The 18,862-nt window shown below is 41.9% G+C and overlaps 1 protein-coding gene across 1 annotated transcript in view; it reads left to right on the top strand.

The window, feature by feature from the left end:
* Positions 1–18,580, top strand: part of NXN (nucleoredoxin) — a 157,473-nt gene extending 138,893 nt beyond the window's left edge. The window contains exon 8 of the mRNA XM_040336786.1: positions 17,342–18,580. Coding sequence (XP_040192720.1) covers positions 17,342–17,524 — 183 coding nt within the window. The 3' untranslated portion in view covers positions 17,525–18,580. The remainder of the gene's footprint in view (positions 1–17,341) is intronic.
* The last annotated feature ends 282 nt before the right edge of the window (positions 18,581–18,862 follow it).

The following is an 18,862-nucleotide window of genomic DNA, read 5'->3' as shown; positions in this document are numbered from 1 at the left end:
TCAAGCAGCCCCAGGGACACTTTCCAACAGATAATTGACAGGGGTCCATAGGGGATATAGGATGCTAGGCATAACTCTCCTATTATAATTTATTTCCTTTTTTTGTTGTAAGAAAAAAGGAAGAAAAGCTTGCACATGCATGCTTACTGATAACACTGGAACGGATGAAGCAATTGTACAGTGGACACATTAGCAGACCGATGCAGTCTGTGTGTGTCAGTTGCTGCATATCTGATATAAATATTATACTAATTACTAGCAATATATGCATACTATAAGAAGAAATCAGATTAGGCCAACATGTAACTAATCTGCAGTAAATATTTGGCTTCCACATTTTGCTGTGTGCTTTGGATCATTGTCATGTTGTAAGGTAAACCTTCCCATTGACCACTTTCTGGCAGAGGGCAGCAGATTCTCATCAAGAATTTGATGTTTTTTTGCCCCATCCATTTGTCCTTCTATCCTGCCAAGTGCTCCAGTTCCTGCTGCAGAGAAACACCCACATACCAAGGTATTACCACCTCCCTGCTTTACTGTAGGAATGGTGTTATTTGGATAGTGAGTTGTATTGGATTTCCACCAGGCATATCGTATGGTGTTGAGGTCAAATAATTCAGTTTGTCTCATCTGACTATAACATCTTTTTCCATGTGGCATTAGAATCTTCAAGGTGTGTTTTGGCAAAGCTCAGTTGTGACTGCATGTGGCCTTTCTTGAGGAGTGGCTTTTTTTCATGCAACCCTCCCATACAAGCCACATTTGTGGAGAATTTGTGATATTGTCACATGCACACAATGACCACTCTTTGTCATAAATTCCTGCAACTGCTTTAGAGTTGCTGTAGACCTCTTGGTAGACTATCTGACCAGTTCCTACTGGCTCTTTCACCCAGTTTGGAGAGACTGCCTGATCCAGGGTGAGTCTGTGTTGTACCATTGATAAGCCTTTGAATTTCTTTTGTATCCGTCTCCTGACTTGTGCCTGGCTATGACTTGATCACTGAGACCTTTTAGAAGTACCTTGCCATTCATAGTTTATTGCTTCAGTTGCACTACCAGGGACTAAAATGCTCCAGGAAAGCTATTTTCATGCTGAGCTAATCAAAATTACCATAGCTGATAGGTGATTAGCTGCACCTGATTGAGTTTACAAGTCATTTAGGAAGCGGGTAATCCTTTTTCCAACTCAGTGATTCTGTTTTTGATTTTTTTAAATATTCTCTGACATGTTTTATCTTTCACTTGGCTGTTATAAGTAGAACTACTTATTTAAGTAGCAGATTAAATGCATCTGGATAAAGCAAAAATGGTGTCTGTCTACATTTCATGCTGCAAAGCAACAAAATGTGATTATTTTAAGGGTTGGGGTGATTCTTTTCTATACCCACTGTACAAAGGTTGTGCTCCATTGATATTTCTGCAAGTCAAGGGGTTTGTTTATAATGGTTTTGGCACAAAATGTACACATTTTTCTTATTGGAATTAATTGAAAAATGTCAGTCACCTGATACTAGTTTGTGCATGATCTCTTATCTCAATAGTTAAGAAAATTGTCAGCATGTGATCTCCCACTGCATCCTAAACCACTGCTGTTGGGCCATATGGAGGATGTGGAGGTGGATCAGTATACGAAGCCCTTTCTCACCTCTGCTCTGTTATATGTGTAGCGCCTGTGTACTTTCCAGTACAGGTGCTATTTCAAATTTTGTGGGGGGGGGGGGGGGGGAGTTATTTGCTCTCACCCATGTTGATTTGTTAAAATGTGGCCGTCGCCAGCCCTGGACTGTCCTATGGGTCATTCTGTGCTCTAGGAATATGGTTCCATCTCTGGATGGCAGGTGATGCCAGAAGGGTCCAGGCGGAGGCGCCCTTTCTCCAGCAGCCATTCAGAGGAGTGTTTCCCTCGCGGGGCATGCTGGGGGAGGGTATTTCTGTGGCGGACGCCATTTTTCGGGGGTTCTTCGCGGGTTCCTGGTTCCAGGTGCGGCACCCACCTTTAGGGTGTGCGCACATCACGGGTCCACCGCGATATGGCCTACCAGGCCGGGGCGCACGTGCTACGCAGAGTTCCCGACTCTGGGCCCTCATGGCTCAGAGCAACTGATGCTGCAGAGGGGACCCAGTGACTTACTGGGTCCCCCATCTCTCATTGTGAAGATCCCAAGCGAGTTGTGCTGTTCGGTGGGGAGTCGGTCTGAGGTGAGCCCGGAGGCAGGTGATCCAATAGGACTCAGACAAAACCATCGGGGATCTGGGTGATCGGACACTGACAGGTTGTATGCTGCAAACTGTCAGTCGGTGACCCCTAGCTATTAAGTCTACCTGAGGGAGATTCAGGCGAAATTGTGTTACTGGGAGGATTCTCTCTATCATCCAAGTTCCTGAGTACTGGGCCTGTGAGGTCTCACTACTAATCTAAATTTTACTAGAGTCAAGTCGGTGGCAGAGACTTGTTCCTTCCCAGAAGTTGTAGTGACACTCCGGCCGCCAGGCCTGTGAGAGGGACCTGTCCGGGGGCACTATACCCACTCCGGCTGGAGTGGCGACGAAGTAAGGGTTGCTACTAGAAGCAGGACTGCTTCCATTTATCTATAGGCCTGAATCTGCAAAGTTCTCTCCTTTCACCCATCTGTCCTATCTACTTCAATCAAGTTGATTGTTGGTCGTGTTGGGCCACAAATAAAAGCATTGAAAACGTCACCCCGTTGTCTGGACATTCCATCACTACTCATCATCCTCATCCCTAGACACATCACAGAGGTAACATAATTATGCCGATCCCAAATCTAACCAGTGGCTCCTGAGGGGGTAGCGCTACATATGTAAGAAGAGATCTCTTACTGCATTGGATATCTGCTACGTCGCTAATGGTGGCTACATGGAGTAAGACCAGTGATTTGGTCTTCTCCCTCTATAAAATTACCTTTGAAAGTAGAAATTGTCTCAGTAAATCTAACAAGCTGTGGTCTACCTGGATAGATGCATATGGACACACCGGTTTGGATGAACTTTGGGAGCTTGTTGTTGGTCCTCTCCCTTCCCCTATTGTTTCTCTTCCTCTCCTTCCCTGTTGCTCCCCCCTTACTGCCTTTCCAATCCGCACCCCCTCCCCCCCCCTCTTTTACCATGCCTCTTTCCTTTTTGAGTCCTCCCTCCTTCCTTAACCACTTCCATACAGGGCATTTTCACCCCCTTCCTGCCCAAACCAATTTTTAGTTTTCAGCGCTGTCGCACTTTGAATGACAATTGCGCGGTCATGCGACGTGGCTCCCAAACAAAATTGGCGCCTTTCTTTTCCCACAACTAGAGCTTTCTTTTGGTGGTATTTGATCACCTCTGCGTTTTTTGTTTTTTGCGCTATAAACAAAAGAGTGACAATTTTTTTAAAAAAAACACTATCTTTTACTTTTTGATTTAATAAATATCATAGTTTTAAAAAAAAAAAAAAAGTTTAGACCGATACGTATTCTTCTACATATTTTTGGTAAAAAAATAGCAATAACCGTATTTGATCGGTTTGCGCAAAAGTTCTAGCATCTACAAAATAGGGAATAGAATTATGGCATTTTTATTTTTGTACTAGTAATGGCGTGACCGTGACATTGCGGCGGACATATGGGACACTTTTGACACATTTTTGGGACCATTCACAATAACACAGCGATTAGTGCCATAAAACTGCACTGATTACTGTGTAAATGTGACTGGCAGGGAAGGGATTAACACTAGGGGGCACTGAAGGGGTTAAATATGTTCCACAAAGTGTGTTCTAACTGTAGGGGGAGGGGGACTCACAAGGGGAGGAGATCGATGTGTGTTCCTCTGTACTGGGAACACACATCGGTCTCCTCACCACTGATAGGACATGGATCTGTGTGTTTACATACACAGATCCATGGTCCTGCCATGATTGCGGGCAATCGCGGGTGCTCGGCGGACATCGCGGGCACGCGCACAGGGTCCCGAGCAATGCGGCGGGGGCGCGTGTGCGTGCTGCCCGTGGCGTGTGCGCCCCCTAGCCGCCCAGGAATGCAAGGACGTCATATGACGTCCACTCTGAAGGAGGAAGGGTTCCCGCCGACGTCATTTTACAATGACTCGGTAGGGAAGGTGTTAAAGCAGATAAAAAAAAAATCCCAATTAGTACCCCCCACACACACACACACACCCCACTAAACGGTTATTACATTTGTGAAAATCCTTACCATTGAAGAGAAAAGCCCAATTTAATAAAATTTTCTGTAGTTCAAAAAATGCAGTATGTATTCTGCCAAGGAGAAGCTGTTAGAACAGTGATTATATCATATCCTCTCCTCTCTCGTACACTATAATCAAACTGCCATTGTGCTTCAGGAATTAGAATGTGGGAGGGTACACTAGGCCTGTACATGTTAAATGTAAACAAGCCCACTTCAACATAAATCACGTCCCCGTCCCGTCCCCCCCTCGTTCTGCAGCCAGCCAGCCACACTACTCGGTAACACACAGCAGCATAGGTAGGTTACAGCCTTAGAAATGCAAAGTATGTTTGTGTTCTCTGCCCTCCAGCCACAGCTGGAGATAAAAGTATTGCCCTTATTTACTTTATGTAATCATTACTGAACTGTAGATACATCCCATAATATATTGTACACACTGTACTCTTCTGTAATTCAGTATTAGAAATATTCCTCTTCCTGCTGTAGCGTTGAGATCTTTCTAACAGCAGTCAGTGTTTGTATGGTGTAGCCACAACACAGAAAAAGATCTGGGCCATGCTGCTTTAATTTGGCATGCAGCACAAGTAAATGTCGACATGAGAAAAAAACAAAAAAGTGCAGCACTAACTTACTAATCAATAACACAATAATGGTGAAACCCTCTAACGTATGTAAATCTCAAACTTCAATATCAGTGCGGTCTCATCTGTGCCCAACCGGTGCGGTCTCATCTGTGCCCAACCGGTGCGGTCTCATCTGTGTCAAACCGGTGCGGTCTCATCTGTGCCCAACCGGTGCGGTCTCATCTGTGCCCAACCGGTGCGGTCTCATCTGTGCCCAACCGGTGCGGTCCGATCTATGCCCATAAGTGCAAAACAGGGGATCATAACCAAACATCAGCCGAGTGACAGAGCGGAGATCTCCAGCTGTGACAGATCTTGTATATTGTATTTGAAACACCAATTGCCATATGGCCCCACCTCCCGGACCAGTATTGTAATTGACAGCACTTTGGTCCAATGCCAGCCCAGGAGGCAGGACGTTATGGTGATCAGTGTTTCAAATACAAGATACAATATCTGTCACAGCCTGAGATCTCCGCTCTCTCACTCTGCTGATGTTTAGTAACGATCCCCGTTCTGCAGTGAGAGATGGCGGGGGGGGGGGGGGGGGCAGATTGGGGGCGGTCACTGACATGCTGGCAGGGAGCAAAGGAGGAGACCACCTCCATTTGTGGTACAGACCGGGGGACTGTGAGACCCCCTCCGTCCACTACAGTAAGCAAAGACGGAAATTGAAATCCCTGCTCGCTTTAGAGAACTACAAGTGGGAAGTGACAAGAACACTGGCTGGGAGTACAGGAGGCATAGCAGCCAGCCGTCTTACAAACAGGATATCACTGGGCAGCAAGATCAACAGGCTGTTGCAGAAGAACATGGATGGCATAGTTGGTAATGGTAGGAGATCAGCAACAAGGACATGGAAAAAAGTTTTTTTCGCGGAGTTCTGCTTTAAATTATATTACCATGGTGTTGTATATGCCATGATAAACTTACTCTTAACTCTATTTGTAACTAATCTGATACTTTTTTATATTTTTCTCTTTCGTTGTACTGCCAAGAATTGTATTGTCTCTGAGCAAACCTTTAATATAATGTTTTCTGTTAAAAAAGAAAGAAAATGGGCAGAGTAATTTTAGTATGTAAAGCTGGCCATAGATGGGTCAGGTTTTTTCGTTAAACCAGCAGGTTTAATGCAAAAACTGACCTGATTCTCCCATCCACACTCAGCGTAGATGGGGGAATCCTCCCACTGAGCTATTGTATTTTGACAGCTAGGAGACTTCCGTCCTGTACACTGATCAGCGTTGCAGCCTAAAGCCTGCAGTGCTGATTGAGCAGCTAAAATCTGAAGGGGCAGTTGCACAGAAGTCAATTGATACATCCTCCCCTTCAGTACAAACTCCTCTGTACATAGGTCTAAATTTGTCCAATCCCTTCTGAACCAGACAGATTTTGATCCAAATCCACTACGCCTTTGGTGTACAATTTTATAACCCTTTCATGCCTAAGCCTATTTCTGACATTTGTTACCTACAAGTTAAAAATCTGTATTTTTTGATAGAAAATTACCCCCAAACATTTATATATATTTTTTTTACCAGAGAATCTAGAGAAAAAAAATGGCGATCGTTGCAATATTCTATGTCACACTGTATTGCAGCGGTCTTTCAAACGCATTTTTTTTAGGAAAAAATACACTTTCATGAATTAAAAAAAATAAAATAAACAGTAAAGTTGGCCCAATTTTTTTATATAATGTGAAAGATGATGTTAAGCGGATTAAATAGATACCTAACACGTCATGCTTTGAAATTGCACACTCTTTTGGAATGGCGACAAACTACGGTACCTAAAAATCTCAGTAACCAGGTTAGAGTTACAGAGGAGGTCTAGTGCTAGAATTATTGCTCTTGCATTGACAATCGCGACAATATCTCACATGTGTGATTTGAACATTGTTTACATATGCGGGCGCGACTTGCATGTGCATTTTTTGCAGCATGAGCTCGCGGGGACGGGGGCGCTTTAAAAAAAATATTATTATTTTTTATTATTTTTTTTACATTGTCACTTTTGAAGAAAAAAAATGTATCACTTTTATTGCTGTCACAAGGAATGTAAAAATCCCTTGTGACAGTAATAGGTGGTGACAGGTACTCTTTATGGAGGGAATGGGAGGGCTAAATTACCCCAAATCCCTTCTTTGCACTTCAGATTGCCAAAAACTGCGATTCTGAATACTGTAATTTTTTTAAGAACGGCGCCATTGGCAGCTGAGTAAACCGGAAGTGACGTTGCTTCCTTTTTTTCCCAAGAGGGAGACTGGACTGAAGCCGTTTCAGGCTTCCTTCCAGTCCCACGCTAGCCGGCGGAAGTGCCAGATCGGGGCCCAGGTCTCCCGTTGGGACAGGAGGCCTGGGAAGAGCGGTGTAAGGTGGCGGCAGGGGCGGACTGACCATTGAGGCACTCAGGCACTGCCCGAGGGCCCCATGCCACTAAGGGGCCCCATCAGGGTTGCCAGGCTCAGTAAAACCAGGGACAATATGTAAAACATTTTTTTTTTACATCTGTCCCTGATGTGTCCGAAACCAACATGCTTTTGATGTGAAAATCCCGAGATTTTAGCTGCCCCGCCTCTGCACTGCCTCCTGGCATGGTGGCCATCTGTAAGCCCGGGGGCCCCATAATCTTCTATTGCCCGGGGGCCCCATGAGTTGTCAGTCCGCCCCTGGGTGGCGGGGGGGGTTTTAGCCACATCGGTTGTTATCCCTGAAAAGCCCACTATAAAACAGTACCAGGTTGATGCATGTAGTTGCATGCATCATCCCAGTATAACCCCTTAAAGCCGAGGCTGCATATGTGCGTACGGTCAGTGCTAATGGGATATATTGCAAATTTTTAATTGCATTTATTTAAAAAAATCTAAATCTAAAATGTCTTTAACATTGCAATACCAGCTTGAAAATATGGCCTTAGTGAACAAATGCTATATATTCTGAATAACGTCAAACTCTAAACAAAGGTGGTTCTGTTTGATTCTTGGACAAAATGGGAAAGCATAAATGGAAGCGGAAAAAATGAACATGCTGTATTTTTGTAGAGCTCATTTGCACTATATAATGTTATAACCTACATCATCATCCACGTTCTAATGTATATGTGAAGTAGTGATCGAAAGATTATTGGTAAGGCCGATTTTTTTTTTTTTAAATGTACAGGCTATCGGCCTGAGAGGTTGCCGAAATATTGGTATCGTATCGGCACCAAAAATCGATGGTATCGGTCAATCCCTATTGTTTATTGAACCCCAATGAACATCTACAGTACACTGAAATGCACTTGTGTTCTAGTTCACCACAATCAGCAGATGCATATGCTTTGTTTTTCCCTACTTCTAAAAAATCACATGGGACCTTTTTTTTTTTTTTGTACGTCGACAGCCTATTCATTTTGAAATGGGCTGCTTAACGCAACGCACCTCAACACACACTGCGTTATGTTGTCAACAGGTCCTTAATAAATCAAGCCCACTGTGTGTCAAGCCTTTTCACAATTTGCCCAGTTTCATGAAATAAGTAATACGAATGGCTGTAAATCAGTTGATATCTTAAAGTTGAAATAGAAGACTTCTGCAGACAAGAGGTGTGTTCAGGACTGGAAGTACTGTAAACCTGCTGTGCGCAAAAGAATCTGCTTTCCTTTTCAATGCATGTAATCTATCATGCTATTCAGTCAGGAAAAGAATGATTTTTGTATTAGTTTTCACATCTGTTTCTTTTCAACAGTGCAATCCAACTGCAGAGAAATGATTGTGAAAAAAAAATATAGGAGGAGCACATTATATGTCATTTCAGGATTACACAGCAATCTGCTCTGCTAGGCAATGTGAGTAACGGGGGGCCTAGCTTCCTCATCAGTGTCCTCACTTCATCTCTGTCAGGCTAAAGCTTGTGATTGTCACCAGTAATTACTATATTCTACAGTTTCTTGGCTGAATACGTGAAATATTTTCATATTTCACTGTGAAGACACTTGATTCCAAAATGTAGAGTTTAAAGTTATATTGCTGTTACTTTTTGTTTTTCAAACTATCATATATTCGTTGGCACAAGCAGAGTAATAATCGTGGTGTCCTGGGCTTTAAATCTTACTCCAGGAAAGGAAGCTGCACAGGCTTGGAGGAATTTGCTTACCATTTTTTAATTTGGGAGAAGCACCAGCACTTTATCACAAAGATTTTCTTTTCCATGCTCGTACAGTGTTCTACATATAGTATTTTGAATTCCCCTATTATATTTAGCATACGCCCTCCAAAACATATTACTTGCTGACTAATGACCCTGCACTACCCAACAAGCACCAGCATAAATAACACATCCTTTACGATAACTAAAATTTGGTTCACTGCCAGAGTTTGCGCACAACTAATGCACCGAAGAGTGCAACCAGCTATGTTTAATAACTTTCAAAAATACCAATGTGAACAGCTATCCAGTACTACCTACTTCAACCTTCTGCTACTGGCTTTTTATAACATCTGTAAAATAGCTTTTAGCAGCATGGAAGAAAGGAAAAAAGCATAGCAAACAACGCATATAATTGTAGGGTAAACTGTGTTCATCTTTCATCTTCAGTTTGTAAATATTAAAAAGTGTTAAAAATATTTCAACAAGCTTAGGGCCCATTCACACAATGGCACACTGTGTTAGCAGCTCATTTAATATAACTTGGCTTCATTGCATGAAAATTTGAGTGCTTCATTTTTTTGCCGCACAGTACAGCATAGCATTGTTTGTTGCGGTGCATTACAGCACAGGTGTCATCTAAATGCCATCACAGGTACAGTGCATTACCGCAATGCACATGTGTAAATGTGTCCTTAACCACTTCCAGTCTGGACCAATTCTGACATTCCTCTCCTACATGAAAACTACTTTGAATCTCCAAATAGTATATATTTTTTTAAGCAGAGCCCTAGAGCAGGGATATGCAATTAGTGGACCTCCAGCTGTTGCAGAACTACAAGTCCCATTAGGCATAGACTGACATTGACACCCAGAGGCAGAGGCATGATGGGACTTGTAGTTTTGCAACAGCTGGAGGTCCGCTAATTGCATATCGCTGCCTTAGAGAATAAAATGTTGGGCGTTGTCTATTTTTATGTAACGTGATATATGCGCAAAGGTTTTTCAAACACAAGTTTTGTAATGAACAAAAACACAATATAATACCCAATTGTTTGTTAAGATGATGTTACGCCAAGTACATACAATGGATATAAAAAGTCTACACACCCCTGCTAAAATGTCAGGTTTCTGTAAAGAAAAAAAATTAGACAAAGATAAATAATTTCAGAACATTTTCCACCTTGTAATGTGACCTATAAACTGTACAACTTGGTTGAACAACAAACTGAAATCTTTTATGGGTGGGGGAGGTAAAAAAAAAAAAAAAAAAAATGTAGTTGCATAAGTGTGCACACCCTCATAACTGGGAATATAGCTGTGTTCAGAATTAAGCAATCACATTCAAACTGATGTTAAATATGAGTCAGTACACACCTGCCATTATTTAAAGTGCCTCTGATTAACAAAAGATAAAGTTCAGCTGTTCTAGTAGGTCTTCCCTGACATTTTCTTATGCTGGCCATACACTCCACGAAAAATCGTCCGAACGAACTTTCGAAAAACGAAAGTTCGTTCGTGAGCGCAAACGATAGTGCCATCATGTAATGACCGATAAATCGTTCAGTGGACATAAAAAAAAAATGGTTAGTTTTTTTTTTTTTTTACGTATTACGAATACCGATACTTTTTTTTCAATGTGTCCCCAAATGCAGCCATGTTAGGCAAGACTGATGAAAGTCAGCTTCATCGGATATCTGATGAAAAAATCCATCAGACTGTTTTTATCGGATTAACCTATCGTGTATACAGGGCATTACACAATTTGCCTTTTTGGCAGTATCGGAATAAATAATCCCTTAGCACTAACCTAAATAAAATGGGGCAACAGATTATTTTTATCTTTTTTTTTTATTATTATTATGAAACTGTTTTTAGAAACGTATTTGACCATTTATGGATTCCATTTATTATTCCAATCATTTATTCTGGCCATTGGAATGAATGAACGCTAAATGCATCTAGGGTGTAGGCATGTTTTTAGACACATTGGGCCAAATCCTCAGCCAGCGGGCATAACGTAATTTTTACCATTTAAGTTACACTGGCGGAAAATTTCTACCTAAGTGCCCGATCCACAAAGCACTTACCTAGAAATTTTCGGCCGTGTAACTTAAATGTCTCCGGCGCAAGGCGGTCCTCTTCTGCAGGGGGCGATGACAATTTAAATGAGGCGCGCTCCCGCGCCGACCGTACTGCGCATGCTCGTGACGTCATTTTCCCGACGGGCAGCGCGCGAAATTACGTTACGTCGGGCTTTGCGGATTGCGACGGGACAATAAAGTTGCGTCGGGTAAAAAAAAAGTTGCGCGACGAAAAATAAAATTCAAAATTTAAAAAAAATTGCGGCGATCGAAAAAAAGGTCTGTTTTTACAAGGTGTAAACAGTTTACACTTTGTAAAAGCAGCCCTAATTTTACGTATGCAAACGTAAACTTACGCAGAAAAAACAAAGCTGAAAAGCTTTGTGGATCTCCGTAAGTCCTCATTTGCATACGCAAAGCGGCATTTCAATGCGAAATGCCCCCAGCGGCGGATGCGGTACTGCATCCTAAGATCTGACAGTGTAAGTGTCTTACAGATGTCAGATCTTCTGCCTATCTTTGGAAAACTGCTTCTGAGGATCAGTTCCAAAGATAGGCACAGGGATACGCAGGCTGAACAGCAGTTCCGCCTGCGTATCCCTTTTGAGGATTTGGCCCATTATTCCTGCTATAAATGCTTATGGGTGCATGGACACATAGACTAATGTACAGGTGCTTTTACAGGCTAAAAAAAATAGCAAAACACCTAGAAAAGAGGTGTTTTTTTTACCCCTATGGGCATGAGCCCTTTAGGTCTGGTTCACACTTGTGTGGTCCTGTAAGCCATGTTCATTTGTATGGACTGCCATAACTCCTAAAAATGCAAGGAAAAGGTCCCTGCTCCATTTTTTAAATAACAGCCTGCAAGTGCAGTGCCAAGTGCGAGAAGTAGCTTCAGCAATTTCCAGCATGCTCTTTTGCCATTCGGATTATTGGCACCCGTTCGCATCTCTTGTGTTTTTTTTTGCGAGTGATTACTGCTGCGGGAACAGGTGCAGACGTACAGCAGGAACCACCCACACAAGTGTGAACCAAACTTTACCAGGCCAGTGGAGTGGAATTATGCTGACAGTGGAATCAATTTGGTATCCCAAAAGCGCTTTTTGACCATCCTGTAAAAAGGAGTCAAACATCTCTGGTGAGTGGCCACCTTCCCATAGAGCACTCGTAGTTGAAGAACTAGACGTTACCGTATATATCGGAGCATTCTACTTTTTGATGTTTGGATTATATCACTTATATAGCTTGCTATTTATGTTTTTTCTACTATTTGTGTTACTTGTCAGTGTTGGAAGATCATGACATTGTATTCGCTCCAATTTTTTACAGCCATTCGTGGTTTTCACTGAACATTATTAGTGCCTCATTATTTAATTATATACCCACAACAAACATTTTACACTTGCCTGCTCTGTGTAGTAGTTTTGCACAGGGCAGCCTAGATCCTCCTTTTCTCAGGTCCCTCCTCTGCTCTCATGGCCCCTCCCTCCTGTCGAGTTCCCCCACAGCAAATAGCCTGCTATGGGGGCACCTGAGCCGAGCTGCAGCTCCGTGTGTCCATTCAGAATGCATTAAGATGAAAAAAACATTCTGCCTTTACAACTCCTTTAAGTGCAGAAAATATGCAGAGCACTGCTAAGCAGAAGAGAATTCACTGGGTTAGAGTTACAGCCCTGCAATGTGTGTGTAGGGATATTGCTTCCTGTATTCTGCCCAAAATGCTGCATATTACAACTTTTGGAAGCTGGTAGTGTTTGTCTCTCTGAAGCCCTGTAAACACGGCCCAGAATCTCGTCGGGGGGAAAAAAACTGACAAAATTCTTGGCAAGATTCTCTTGCCGGCCAAGTGTACACACGGGCCATTCAAAAGAACCGCTGTTTTTTTGAATGGCATGAACAAAGTGACATCATCGACTACAACGAGCATACGCTCGTCACATTCGATGCAGTCGCCGCCATCTTGCTTCACCCTACCTATGCCTTGGAAGCTATCGCGCATGCGTCAAAATCATTTCGAGCATGCACGGGTTTCCATGGAGAGGTAAGTATACACATGCTCGGGTTTCTCGGCAGGAAAACACTGCAGAGAATCTCACGACGAGAAAATAGAGAACAGGTTCTATATTTTTCTCGTCTAGATTCTGGGCAGTTTCCTTGACGAGAAACCTCAAAGCCTCGTACACACGCACGGTTTACTTGGCAAAAAAGCTCTGCCAGCAGTTTTCTTGCTGGTTCTTGGCGAGAAAACCGTGCGTGTGTACGAGGATTAACAGAGAAAGTTTTGCTTTACTCACTCATTACATCTATGTTGCCTGGCACCAAATCGTAATCCTTGTTGAAAAAACAGACGTCAGAGGATGCTCACAGTAAGGATTATATTGAGATAGATATATACAATGCATCTGCAAAGTATTCACAGCGCTTCACTTTTTCCACATTTTCCACATTTTGGCATGTTACAGCACTATTCCAGAATAGATTAAATTCATTATTTTCCTCTTAGTTCTACTAACAATACCCCATAATGACAACATGAAAGAAGTTTGTTTTGAAATCTTTGCAAATTTATAAAAATAATCACAAGTACATAAGTATTCACAGCCTTTGCCATGACGCTCCAAAATCAAGCTCAAGTGCATCCTGGTTCCACTGATCATCCTTGAGATGTTTCTACAACTTGATTGTAGTCCACCTGTGGTAAATTCAGTTGATTGGACATGATTTGGAAAAGCACACCTGACTATATAAGGTCACACAGTAAACAGAGCACAAACCAAGCCATGAAGTCCAAGCAATTGCCTGTAGACCTCCGAGCCAGGATTGTATCATGGCACAGATCTGGGGAAAGATGCAGAAAAATGTCTGCAGCATTGAAAGTCCCAATGAGCACTGTGGCCTCCATCATCTTTAAATGGAAGTTGGAACCACCAGGACTCTTCCTAGAGCCGCCCAGCCAAACTGAGCGATCGGGGGAGAAGGGCCTTAGTCAGGGAGGAGACCAAGAACCCAATGGGCACTGACAGAGCTCCAGAGAGAGCCTTCCAGAAGAACAACCATCTCTGAAGCACTCCACCAATGAGGCCTGTATGGTAGAGTGGCACTCCTCAGTAAAAGGCACATGACAGCCCGCCTGGAGCTTGCCAAAAGGCACCTGAAGGTGTCTCGGACCATGAGAAACAAAATTCTCTGGTCTGATGAAACAAAGATTGAACTCTTTGGCCTGAATGGCAAGCGTCATGTCTGAAGGAAACCAGGCACCGCTCATCATCTGGCTAATACCATCCTTACAGTGAAACATGGTGGTGGCAGCATCATGCTGTGGGGATGTTTTTAATTGTCAGGAACCTGGAGACTAGTCCGGATTGAGGGAAAGATGAATGCAGCAATGTACAGACACATCCTCGATAAAGACCTGCTCCAAAGCACTCTGGAACTCATACTGGAGCGGAGGTTCATCTGACAACGGTAAAAAAAAAAACCTAAGCACACAGCCAAGATAACACGAGTGGCTATGGGACAACTCTGTGAATGTCCTTGAGTGGCCCAGACTTGAACCCGATTGAACATCTCTGGAGAGATCTGGCATGCCCCATCCAACCTGATGGAAGTTTGAGAGGTCCTGCAAAAAAGATTGAGAGGAAACTGCCCAAAAATAGGCGTGCCAAGCTTGTAACATCATACTAAAAAAGACTTGGGGCTGTAATTGGTGCCAAAGGTGCTTCAACAAAGTATTGAGCAAAGGCTGTGAATACTTATGTACATGGTATTTTTTTTTTTTTTTGTTAATACATTTGCAAAGGTTTCAAACAAACTTTGTTATTCATTGTCATTATGGGGTATTGTTTGTAGAATTTTGAGGAAAATAATGAATTTAATCCATTTTGGAATAAGGCTGTAACATAACAAAATGTGAAGAAAGTGAAGTGCTGTGAATAATTTCCGGATGCATGGTAGTAAGAAAGCATGCTGCTTTGCAGAATACATCCCTTGTTTTCTTATATTTTACCATAGAATCCCTTTTCTAATGTTCAAGCACTTTATGACCCTCCTCGGCATCTTTCTGCAGTGCAGACAGAATAAAACATAAAATTTGTACAAAGCAATTCTGTATTTAAATCTGGCATTTGAATTGGCACAAGGCCCGTTACATCCCCCGTAGAGGTGTTGTCTGTATATCTACGTACTTTATCCTGGAATTTCCTGTTCTCTGTCTCTCACCATGTTCTCAGCTTTCAGAGTACTGTCCTGGCACTGCCCCTTGTATAGCTGCAGAGCAGGGTGGCTGGTACCCTCTAGTGAAGAGAAACAGAACTGCATGTCTAATTGTTGGGGATGCTTTATTTGGTAGATTGATTTTTTTTATAGGTCTTGAATGTCTTTATTTTGTACAGTGCTGCTGACACCTTTGTACCAATAAATCAATAATTGTGTACTCTACTTGGTCACTAGGCAGTTCAAGTGAGCATGTAATTCTATTGAAAAGGCAGAATAAAGATGAACGTTCTTTTACTCACTAAGTGAAACTAGTCATTACTTTTATTTTCTCCTTGCAATAGAGAAACCAGTAGAAAGGTAGTCATGTGTCTGACATTATAAATGGTCTGTGTCCATTTCCATGCATACCACATACAGTGCATGACTGCTAAGCTTTTATACTGGCCTAGGCAGGTTTAGCTATAAGAAAAGAGCTAGGGTTTTTTTTTTTTTTTTTCTTTTTTTGTGCCTGACTTTACAGCAGTAATACCCTATTAACAATAACCGCCTTATTTAATAACTGAAAACTGCCAAATCAGGCTTAACAGGCTGCTGTCACTGTGCTAAGTGTCAGCATTTCAGCAGCATTTGCCATTTACACCTATTGCATTTAGTGAATTTTTTACAATGTAATAGCAAAATCTATTAGTTTTACTTTTGATTTCAGGAATGACGCTGAATATATGAAAAATATACTTTGAACATTAGAACTAGAATTTATAAATGAATTCCTTGTGCTCAGTCTAAAAATGTAGGGACCACCGACAGTCAGTGGCGGCCTGTCCATTAAGGGCACACGGGCGCCACCCCCTCTATCCTCGCCACCCCCCTCTATGAATAATGTATATATTCATGCATAAGATGAATCTATCCATGGCTGACACCCCTATTCAGGCGTCCGGACCCTTTTCGGACGCCGGGTGCCTGAATTACAGTGGCGGGGGTGTATTTTTGAAGCACCTGATTAGAGCCATAGGCTCTAATGGGGTAGACGCAGAGCATTTCACTTGGAGTCCACCCGGATGTGTTAGAGAAGCAAACCAATATTTGCTTTTCTAATATTGAATCGCCTCTCTGCCAATCGGGAAGCGCCGGTGTGTTACCCGTTTCCTGATTGGCTGAAAAGTTAGGCAATCCTATTAGATGCCTAAGAGGAGGGGAGGAGATGTATGGCAGAAGCTGCTAAGATCTCAGAAGGAAAGAGGACACGGAAGACGCTGCATAAAAAACCCGCCACAGCCTGTCCCCCTGCCCGATGATCCCTGATGTGCCTGTGGACTGGCAAACAGCAAGCAGGGGATACAAATAAATGAAAGTAACACAAAACCTAGAGTTAGGCTTTAACCATGTCAATACCAAGCACTTTCACCCCCTTCCTTCGGTCATGCAACAATGTACCCATATGACATTTTTATCATTTTTTCCACACAAATAGAGCTTTCTTTTGGTGGTATTTAATCAATACTATTTTTAAACGAGGCTAAAAAAAATTTTTTTTGCAAATAAGTAAATTGTCTCCTTCACTGATGATCAGTGCCCTGGTTATCTGTGTACAGGTCCCCTGTCACACTTGCTGGTTAGCAGCTCTAATTTTCACGCTGTGACAGCATGTGAGGAAAGCAATGCCAATAACATACAAGTCTATTTACATTGTGATCAACTGTGATGGGACACCCGGATCTGTAATTAGCAGTGTCCAAAGGACACAGTGATCACAGAGTGCGCCTTATGCACACCCCAGGAAGACGTCCATGGACATACTCCCAGAATAGAGCCGCGATGTAGAAGTCTTCCCATTATAACGTAGTAATGAAGTGCTTACATTTCAGGATAGATCCCTTTAATACATATTTGTTACACATTCAACTATTGTTTATTTTCATGAAAGGTCAACAGTATCAAAGTAAATTACATGCATCTTGCATATTCGCTATTAGTTTTATACAAATATATTGATATTCCTTATTATTTTTCCTCCTAGATAAGTCTGACGGGTCTTTTTTTTTCCCCCCCAAAGATCCTCAAAGTAAATGTTGTGATTCTTTGTTGTTTCAGGATGACATGACGGACTCCCTTCGGGATTTCACAAACCTCCCAGAAGCTGCCCCTCTGCTTACCATACTGGACATGTCTGCGAGAGCAAAGTATGTCATGGATGTGGAGGAGATCACTCCAGAGATTGTGGAGAGTTTTGTCAATGATTTCCTAGCAGAGAAACTGAAACCTGAGCCAATCTAACGAAATGCAGTATTAATGCCTTGCAGAAAAGAATTATTATTTAAAAAGAAAATACACAATGCTTGTCTCCTCTTGCCACATGGATTTTAAAATATTTTCTCGTCTGAGAACGCCTTTTCAGGGTGCCTTTTTTTGTGTCGTCGTTTTAAAGTCAAATCCTCCAGGACTAAAAAATATTGCCAAATGCCTCATCAGAGAGCAGCACCAAGTACCAAGTCACTTTCTACCCTGGCTCCGGATTTGAATGTCACTTTTGTCTGAAGCAGTATACTCTTAATTTTTGGTATTAGAGTCTTTGATTCCTCAACAGTGAAAAGTGTTAACAATTTGTATCTTTATAATATTTTTTTTACGTGTTACATCTCAACCATATTTAGGTCATACAACATTTTTTCCTTTCCTGTTCACATACAGTTTTAATATGCAACCTGTCAATGTTTTGCCTGCTTGAGTACTTTTTATATATAAAAAGCTACATGTCCAGCAAGTAGAACATATCAGTATTCAGTGCTCCCGTTTGTCACTTTCTGAATTAGCTGTGTTATGCACGTGATCTGTTTTGGCTTATTTAATATTATAATGCAGAGTAACGGCAGCCAATCAGAAATCAGCCGCCAGTATGATGACAAAACTACAGTTAGGGTGCCTATTTCTGAGTGGTTTACAAAGGTAATACTGTACAGCATTTTTCCTAGTATTAGGGTAATAACCACATCTTTGGCTTTGAACATATCTACCGTTAAATGCTGAGTGGGTCTAATCTTAATAAATTATGTTTTACTGGCTATTCGTACCACAAAACCGTATATTTAAAGCACAAACCTGATTATTTTCAGGAGCAAATTAATTTACATACAACTATTGCAGCTTTATAAAATTACTATTCGATCCATGATCTGCAAAAGACATGTCATGTCTACTTGGAAGATTCATTAATATCAACTCATCATTTTCATACAGGTTTTGTCTTGTAGTATTCATGCTGCCCTCACACCTTTCCTGTGAATGAAGTTCCTGGTGTTTTTGGTAAAAATAAAATTGGCATTGTGGATGGTGTTTATTTGATCTCACTTTAAACAAGTAGTGATGTGTATTGATGATGAACACAGTCAAACGGTGATCAGATATGGCATGGTCAGTTTATTGTGCTACATGTGTTTTTGCAATAATAATAGATCTGTCTTCTAAAAAAGAGAAAAGTGAAATTGAAGGTATGGCCAGCAGCTACGAATCAGGTGCTTGCACTTAACTTCTTTTATCAACTAAAAATAAAAAGGTTAGCTAGAATCTGGTTACCTGAGGCAACACTTCCTAGTATTTTGAAGAAAATCTGCCACT

The sequence above is a fragment of the Rana temporaria genome, chromosome 2 (assembly GCF_905171775.1).
Source record: "Rana temporaria chromosome 2, aRanTem1.1, whole genome shotgun sequence".
NCBI classification, from domain to species: Eukaryota; Metazoa; Chordata; class Amphibia; order Anura; family Ranidae; genus Rana; species Rana temporaria.
Note: the sequence above shows the minus strand (reverse complement) of the source record. Positions and strands in the feature narration are given on the sequence as shown.